This window comes from Nicotiana tomentosiformis, chromosome 2 (assembly GCF_000390325.3).
Source record: "Nicotiana tomentosiformis chromosome 2, ASM39032v3, whole genome shotgun sequence".
Taxonomy (NCBI): domain Eukaryota; kingdom Viridiplantae; phylum Streptophyta; class Magnoliopsida; order Solanales; family Solanaceae; genus Nicotiana; species Nicotiana tomentosiformis.
This window is the reverse complement of record NC_090813.1, coordinates 128,478,576-128,487,526: the sequence shown is the minus strand read 5'-3', so window position 1 is coordinate 128,487,526 and position 8,951 is coordinate 128,478,576. Positions and strand designations below refer to the sequence as shown.

Below are 8,951 nucleotides of genomic sequence, written 5' to 3'. Positions count from 1 at the left end.
TCAGAAGCTTTATTTATTTATTAATTAGACAACTAAGCCCTAAAAATATCCCCACTGCTTTTCGCCTTTTAAAATTCTTACCGAAACCTTATCTGGATTGGACAACTAAAATACAATATAATAACCTTTTCATGAGTTATGCAGGGGTAAAGTGAATTTGCAACTCTCTTGTAGTAGCATGGAGGGAACGTTAAGAATAGAGACCGTTTTAATGCAGGTAAAAACAAAACAGACCTCTAGCTCTCGCCCATGCAAACACTTGTTTTTTGTTTTTTTTTGGTTGTCAATTTAGAGTTTTTCCCCATATTATTGTTTGCTTCAAACCTGTCAATTTACCCCCTTTGGATAAATCGACTATGTTAATGGCCTGCTGAAATCGACACCGTAATTTCATAGCCATTCTGTAAAATCCAGCAAATTAATCGAACTTCTATTAGTAATTTTAGCAAATTCTTGATATTCTATGAGTTACAACCTTTTTGTTTTAAAAATAAAACTATTCTAGTTTCGGAAACTTTATTTATTTATTAATTTGACAACTAAGCCCTAAAAATATCCCCACTGCTTTTCGCCTTTTAAAATTCTTACCGAAACCTTATCTGGATTGGACAACTAAAATACAATATAATAACCTTTTCATGAGTTATTGAGGGGTAAAGTGAATTTGCAACTCTCTTGTAGTAGCATGGAGGAAACGTTAAGAACAGAGACCGTTTTAATACAGGTAAAAACAAAACAGACCTCTAGCTCTCGCTCATGCAAAATACTTTATTTTTTTTATTTTTTTTTTGGTTGTCAATTTAGAGTTTTTCCCCATATTCTTGTTTGCTTCAAACCTGTCAATTTCCCCCCTTTTGGATAAATCGACTATGTTTTTCCGAAGCTTTATAGTATTATTTTGGATAATGGCGCTGTCCCGCTAGCTAGCGTTCCCCGCACCTAGATTAATATATAGGGTACTAGTTACCTTTGACCAGCATAGATATGAGTTACTTTGTTCACTAACGTTTCATACTCTTTGAGCGCGAGTTTAAAAACTCTGTCAGTAACTTGTTCTCTTACCTTTACTTTGGTTGTTAAACTTTTTGTTACCTTTGATTACTACATGAAGAATGAAGCAATAATATGAGTTTAAGTTTGTCCTACATAATTTTGAGCAAAGAATCTGTAAGTTAATTTGGAAAAGGGGCAGAGATAGAGAATTGCTAGATAAAGGTGAAGGTAGGGGACGTTGTCAAAAAAGGGAGGACAGTATGTCAAAAGGTGTAGCTTGAATATCTTTTTTTTTTAATCAAGAGGTATAACTTAAATATGTTTTACGCGCATAAGGTCGGGTGTTGCTTGTACTTTTCAAATAAAACCAACACTACAACTAATGGAGCAAGTCCAACTACTTAGTATTTAAACTTTTCATAAAAAAGTGCTTGATGTTTGCAACTGCCTAAATTTACACAGTAAAACTGGTTTTGCTTGAGATTTGTCAGAATTGCCCCGAGCACCCCTTTGTCCCTATTAATGAGGATTCTCTTGAATTTTGCAGACTAAGGGAGACGTCAATGATATGATCAGTGAACTTCCAAATTGCCTGCTAACATTCATCCTCTCTCTCTTAAGCATAAAAGATGCAGTCAAGACCAGCGTATTGTCCCGTAGATGGAGGCATCTTTTCATGCTGATCCCCAACCTAGTAGTTGATAGTGCCAATATCTTTAGTGATCAAGACCATAGGAGATTTACTCTTTCAAGTTATGAGGCTTTTGAGAAGGAAAGGCGTGAGTTTGTTATGCGTGTGGATCAGTTCATGCAGCTAATGCGTGGAAGGCATATACGTTCCCTGACGGTGGGTTTCTTCATGGATAGTGAATATTCATCTCATCTAGATGGTTGGTTGAAAGTTGCAATTGCATCTGGACTGACCAAACTTGAACTCTTCCTCTCATTGGAGCAGAATTTCTTGACTCAATTTATAGTTGATGAGCATCGCCTATACAATTTCCCCTATTGGCTCTTTTCAGAATCAAATATATCAATGTTGAGCCATTTGCGGTTAGAAAACTGTGTTTTGAGGACTCCAGGCGACTTCAAGGGCTTTAGAAATTTGAGAACTCTTGAACTGAACGATGTGATTTTGGCTGAAGACTTTGCCACAGAAATTCTCCCTAGTTGTTTGCTACTTGAACAATTGACCTTTCTTTGGTGTAAGCTAAAATCAACCTTATGCTTTGATCAATTCAAAAAAACGGGTTGTGCTATTGAAGATGAGACAGGTAAAATAATCCTCCCAGGAAAAAAGTATGAAAATGTTTATATTCTTGATGGTTTTGAAAATCTAGATAGTCACATCTACTTAGCATCTATATCTGATGATCCATGGTCATGACATAAGAAACTTGGTCATGCAAGCATGCATCTTATTGAAAATCTTTCCAAGCATAATTTAGTTATTGGTCTCCCTAAACTCATTTTTTCTAGAAATCATGTATTCACGCATGTCAGATTGGTAAACAAACCAGAAACTCCTTCAAAAATAAAGACATTGTGTCTACCTTAAAGCCTTTACAATTGCTTCCTATGAATTTGTTTGGACCCACTAGAAACGATATGCTTTTGTTATTGTTGATGACTACTCACGTTTTACATGGGTGACTTTTCTATCTCACAAAGATGAAGCCTTGAAAAACTTTGAGATTTTGTGTAAGAGAGTTGAAAGAGAAAAGGGGTATCTTATATTATTATTTTTTAATATTTGGATCTACAAGAATGTTTGTTTTCTCTTTCGTATTCAATTTACATATTTTTTGCTTTTAAATATTATACAATTTTATTTTAATTTTCATGATATTTTATTTATTAGTTTTATCTACCCTAAAAGAATTCGTAGGTTTTAATTCCCTTACCTCACTGCCCCATCCCCATAATAGATAATTGGCCTGTGCCTAACCCCACCTTTTACAAATTACAATACTGATGGTTGCCCATGTTTAATTTTGTAAAAGCAAAAAGGACAGAGAGTAATTAAAAGAAGGTATACATGCTGTCAAGCAATGGTCTCCCATAGTCGGGTAGGTTCAGATTTTTCAATTATCAAGCTAAACTAATGGTGTCAGATTTTTAAATTTATAAACCAAACCAAACTAATAAAGTCGGATTTTTCAATCTCGCTTTTTTCGGATTTTTCAGCTTTTTTCGGGTTTTCATATTTTCTCCCAGTAAAGTCTTCATAGCATAAAATATGTAACTTGTGCTTCAAATATTTCTTTAGTTCTATTAGGTACAACTATATAATGTATTTTTCAAGAAAATAACACAATAATATGAGATGAGTCATAACATTGTACTAAAATATTCAATAACAAAAATATATAATAAAATCACTAAAAGAAAGTATTATTAATTAATGCACCATAATAAAAATTAATATAATCTAAAAATACTATATTAATCATTCTAAAATAAGTATAGCTAATAAGTATTATTAATTAGACAACTAAGCCCTAAAAATATCCCCACTGCTTTCCGCCTTTTAAAATTCTTACCAAAACCTAATCTGGATTGGACAACTAAAATACAATATAATAACCTTTTCATGAGTTATTGAGGGGTAAAGTGAATTTGCAACTCTCTTGTAGTAGCATGGAGGAAACGTTAAGAACAGAGACCGTTTTAATACAGGTAAAAACAAAACAGACCTCTAGCTCTCGCTCATGCAAAATACTTTATTTTTTTTATTTTTTTTTTGGTTGTCAATTTAGAGTTTTTCCCCATATTCTTGTTTGCTTCAAACCTGTCAATTTCCCCCCTTTTGGATAAATCGACTATGTTTTTCCGAAGCTTTATAGTATTATTTTGGATAATGGCGCTGTCCCGCTAGCTAGCGTTCCCCGCACCTAGATTAATATATAGGGTACTAGTTACCTTTGACCAGCATAGATATGAGTTACTTTGTTCACTAACGTTTCATACTCTTTGAGCGCGAGTTTAAAAACTCTGTCAGTAACTTGTTCTCTTACCTTTACTTTGGTTGTTAAACTTTTTGTTACCTTTGATTACTACGAATGAAGAATGAAGCAATAATATGAGTTTAAGTTTGTCCTACATAATTTTGAGCAAAGAATCTGTAAGTTAATTTGGAAAAGGGGCAGAGATAGAGAATTGCTAGATAAAGGTGAAGGTAGGGGACGTTGTCAAAAAAGGGAGGACAGTATGTCAAAAGGTGTAGCTTGAATATCTTTTTTTTTAATCAAGAGGTATAACTTAAATATGTTTTACGCGCATAAGGTCAGGTGTTGCTTGTACTTTTCAAATAAAACCAACACTACAACTAATGGAGCAAGTCCAACTACTTAGTATTTAAACTTTTCATAAAAAAGTGCTTGATGTTTGCAACTGCCTAAATTTACACAGTAAAACTGGTTTTGCTTGAGATTTGTCAGAATTGCCCCGAGCACCCCTTTGTCCCTATTAATGAGGATTCTCTTGAATTTTGCAGACTAAGGGAGACGTCAATGATATGATCAGTGAACTTCCAAATTGCCTGCTAACATTCATCCTCTCTCTCTTAAGCATAAAAGATGCAGTCAAGACCAGCGTATTGTCCCGTAGATGGAGGCATCTTTTCATGCTGATCCCCAACCTAGTAGTTGATAGTGCCAATATCTTTAGTGATCAAGACCATAGGAGATTTACTCTTTCAAGTTATGAGGCTTTTGAGAAGGAAAGGCGTGAGTTTGTTATGCGTGTGGATCAGTTCATGCAGCTAATGCGTGGAAGGCATATACGTTCCCTGACGGTGGGTTTCTTCATGGATAGTGAATATTCATCTCATCTAGATGGTTGGTTGAAAGTTGCAATTGCATCTGGACTGACCAAACTTGAACTCTTCCTCTCATTGGAGCAGAATTTCTTGACTCAATTTATAGTTGATGAGCATCGCCTATACAATTTCCCCTATTGGCTCTTTTCAGAATCAAATATATCAATGTTGAGCCATTTGCGGTTAGAAAACTGTGTTTTGAGGACTCCAGGCGACTTCAAGGGCTTTAGAAATTTGAGAACTCTTGAACTGAACGATGTGATTTTGGCTGAAGACTTTGCCACAGAAATTCTCCCTAGTTGTTTGCTACTTGAACAATTGACCTTTCTTTGGTGTAAGCTAAAATCAACCTTATGCTTTGATCATCCATCTCTATCACTGAAGCATCTGAAGGTGCTTCATTGTTGTCCTAAGACAATTATTAAAATATCTTCCATGAACCTCACAACCTTTGAGTATGATGATATGATGAAGATCGCATATCTTTATGCTCCCCAGTTGAAAGAAATATGTTCAATAAATACAAGGGGTCCTCTTTCATTTGCCCATTTCTCTAGACTTCCTCAACTTGAAATCTTACTTCTGTACGTGGATTATCTCCAAGTAAGTGTCATTTAATTTGCCATTTCAAGAATGATTGTTTCGTTGCTTATGTTTTCATTCAACTCAGATACAAAAAATTCCAAGAAGTCTTGACACTATGGCCAGTCTTAAGAAACTGAGTTTGTTTCTGCTGTCTGCGGATGATGATTTTGACCTTTCATGGGTTATAACTGTCTTGAAAGCTGCACCCTTTCTTCAGAAGCTTGTGTTGACCGTAAGTCATCCTTTCCTGTGAAACTTACTACTATTTATTTTGATTCAAGATATTCTTCCTACGATTGGAAAATCACTCTTAAGAAAAAAAAATGTTATTAACAAGGCATACCCCTGAACATTTACATAAAATTGGATGGTATACCCTCTGTTGTTCAGTTTACCTTCTTGTAATTTTTCAGACAGTTATATGCAACAAGAGAAAGACAAGGTGGTAATATTAAAATTCAATATAAACAGTGGTGTTCTTTTCTCCTCTTTCGTAATTCCATTGTGGTCCACAGAAAACTATTATGGTGAAGGTATCAGTAACTGTCCTTTCATAAAGAGTATGGCGTCTCTCCTGGCTCGCTTCGGGAATACCATTATTTTGTCTCTCAAGATATATCATTTTCTATTAGTTATATCATGGGACTAATTTTGAAATTTCTAAGCATGCGTAATTTCTAAGACAGCGAACATGTTAATTGATGTGAACTGTAAAATGCTCAACTCCTCTTAATTTTCTTGCAGTTACACGGAGGTGAAAGGAATGCAGATCAAAAGGATATACGAAAATTAGACGGAGTCCATCATGATCAACTAAAAGAGTTTGAGATGCATGGATGTGCTGGTAATTGGTACGAAATGGAGCTTCAATTGTTTGTATTGAGTAGGGCAAGCAGATTGGAGCGGTTAATTATCAGTCCTTCAACAAGTATGTATGCTGGGAATGGAAGATGGGTCGATATTTATGAGGGAGCTCGCTGCTGGAATCAATCTTGCCAAGAAATAGTAAGGAATCAACTTGAGGGTCACGTTCCCCAAGGGGTTCAGTTGGTATTTCTCTAATCCTTTTAAGCATGCTATAAGCCTTTTAAGCATGCACATGAGTGTTTGTTGTTGGTCCTAATCCTTTAGTTTCCATATTCAGTTCCTAGTAACCTTTATTTCAAGATCCATTGGATTTCTATATAAATTATTAGTGGTTGTTTTTCTTAAGTACAGGCTATTTTTGAACCTATCTTGTGACCTAATCAGATCAGAGTGTATTAGCATGATATCCAGTTATTATTCGCTCGTTGTCTATCACAATTTCTCTCCTCCCGCTTAGTATATATACCCAAATCAGGTGGTAGTATCATATTACTATTTATTTTTGGCAAAAATGGCTTCCGGGCCACTTAAACTTGCACCCATTTTTCAACCTGGTAAAGAAACTTATGCGTTTTCCATTTGAACACTTCAACTCATTCATTTGCATAATTTTAAACCTCTCTAACCGTTGACCATGATTACATGGCAGCAATGTAACTGACGTGGTAAAATGTGTGCTAATCACGCTTGTGAAGCGCGTGTATACAATGAATATGAGAGAAAAAAATGCTAAAATTACAAATAATAAATAAAATGAAGTAAAAGCAAAAAATAAAATTAAAAAAAATAAGGAAAAAGCCCCTCCCCGCTCCCCCAACCCCCTTTTTCTCCGCCGTTATCTGCCCCTCATTCCTTCATCATCTTCTCCCTCCCTTTCTCAGCCTTCATCTCCCCCTCATTCCTTTCATCTTCTCCAAAATTTTCCTCTATCCCTTTCCTCCTACTCAAACACCACATTCAAAATCACCATCATCACCTCTTTCATCACTGCTAATCCAAACACCATTTTCAACCATTGACATCTAGAGCACACTTTTTCTATAACAAACAGATTGTCAGGGGAGACGGACGGAATACGGACGCCGACGAATGCGATATTGAGGAAAGAAGTATAGGGGTTGGTCAAAATAGCCATTCTGGGGATCTTTTTTTATGGGTAGAGAAGGTTTGAAATTTGGCCAATCGCAGAAATCACTCCGGCGAGCTTGTTGTACCAGTAAAACTTCGAACAGTGGCTAATCCATTTTCAAGGGATTCGAGATCTGTCTCAGAAGGGAATATAACAAAAAAAATTGAATTTTTGTTGAATGAGAAGGAATCAAAGGGTTAACAACACTTCGCAGAAATTTCCGGCGAAATATAATCGGAATTATGATATCGGCGATAATAAAACTGAAGAAGATTAGTGGGAATTGATTGGAATACTCATGCAAGACCTTCAGTAACTCCTATTAATGATTTTCCACTTATTTTGGTAATTGATTTGGGGGGTTTTAGAGTAGAGGAAGGAGGTGTTCATGGTGGAAGGAGCTAGTGACCACCCGAGGAATAAGAAGCAAAAGAATATTTTCAGAAATTTTAATAAAATGGTTATATAAAGATTAAGACCCACAAATTATATCAAACAATAATAGGCGAACAACGTGATGTGTCAATTATGTCTAAGGAATTGAGGCACACGATCAGTTTGAGGTGCTTATTATTTTGTATTTTTATCAAGTTCCGGTGTTCAAATGAGAAACACGTAAGTTCTTTTACCGTGTTGAAAAACGGGTACAAGTTTAAGTGACTCAGAGGCCATTTTGCCTTTATTTTTTGTGTATAACAGATTAGAGGTGGCCGCACCAAATCGATAAGTCAAACCAAACCGACTTAAAAACCAGATTAGATTTGGTTTGATATTGAGTAAAAAAATCCGTACCAAACCAACATATAAATATATAATTTTTACATATACTTTTAAGACTTTTATAAAATTTTCTTTAAAATATATCTAAAAATATTTGGAAGTCTCCTATGGGATATAATATTTAATAGAATCTCCATTTTTATTAACTTTAATTAATGGGTTGTATGATCACTTTCTTATCAAGTCTTACTGAAATGCGTCAATCTCTTTGTTCTTCCATATTCATATGTAAGGATCTATTAAATTCTTGGATCTTTTTCAAATTTGAGGTCATATTTCAATAATTTAAAATTAAATAAAACATATCATTATTTAGGTATCATATTGATTTTTATGTTTAATTATTAAATTCGGTTAACCTTGAATGTGTACATCAACGAAAAATTATTGCCAGACGACTAAAAAAATAACTATTATTGTTACTAAGAAAATTCTCCCATAAGAATAGTTTAATAGATCATATGTTTGCCAATTTTTAAAATTTTTACTAAACATATATTTACTTATTGAAAATTTAATAAATTAAGATTGAAATAATATTTATAAAAAATCCAAAACATTCGAGAAACTAGACAAAACTTAACCAATCCAAACCGACATAGTTGGTTTGGTTTAGTTTTGATAAAAACAAAACCAATCCCGTCCCTGTACTAAAATCCCCAAACACTCCCGTGTCAGCAAGTTGACCGCCTCTTCTATATAATAAAATATATACACTAGTTGACGAATGCGCACAAAAGCCAAGACCTAATTGAATAACATAGGTTAAGAGTATGG

At 34.6% G+C, this 8,951-nt stretch overlaps 2 protein-coding genes across 2 annotated transcripts; both read left to right on the top strand.

Moving 5' to 3' along the window:
* Positions 1-685: 685 nt before the first annotated feature.
* On the top strand, positions 686-2,380 carry LOC138905591 (F-box/FBD/LRR-repeat protein At1g13570-like). The gene is made up of 2 exons (XM_070194112.1): positions 686-724; positions 1,541-2,380. The coding sequence occupies exons 1-2, from the start codon at positions 686-688 to the stop codon at positions 2,378-2,380; spliced, it is 879 nt and encodes a 292-aa protein (XP_070050213.1).
* A 2,054-nt stretch (positions 2,381-4,434) lies between these two features.
* LOC104099220 (F-box/LRR-repeat protein At3g58900-like) lies at positions 4,435-6,633 on the top strand. Its single transcript, XM_070193872.1, has 2 exons — positions 4,435-5,630; positions 6,143-6,633. Exon 1 carries the CDS (start codon positions 4,511-4,513, stop codon positions 5,429-5,431), a length of 921 nt encoding a protein of 306 aa, XP_070049973.1. The 5' UTR covers positions 4,435-4,510; the 3' UTR covers positions 5,432-5,630; positions 6,143-6,633.
* Positions 6,634-8,951: the final 2,318 nt, after the last annotated feature.

Coding starts and splice junctions, on each gene's coding strand:
- LOC104099220 (XM_070193872.1), top strand. CDS start 4,511: ATGATCAGTGAACTTCCAAATTGCCTGCTAACATTCATCCTCTCTCTC.
- LOC138905591 (XM_070194112.1), top strand. CDS start 686: ATGGAGGAAACGTTAAGAACAGAGACCGTTTTAATACAG. Junction 725..1,540: donor CAGAGACCGTTTTAATACAG/GTAAAAACAAAA, acceptor TGAATTTTGCAG/ACTAAGGGAGACGTCAATGA.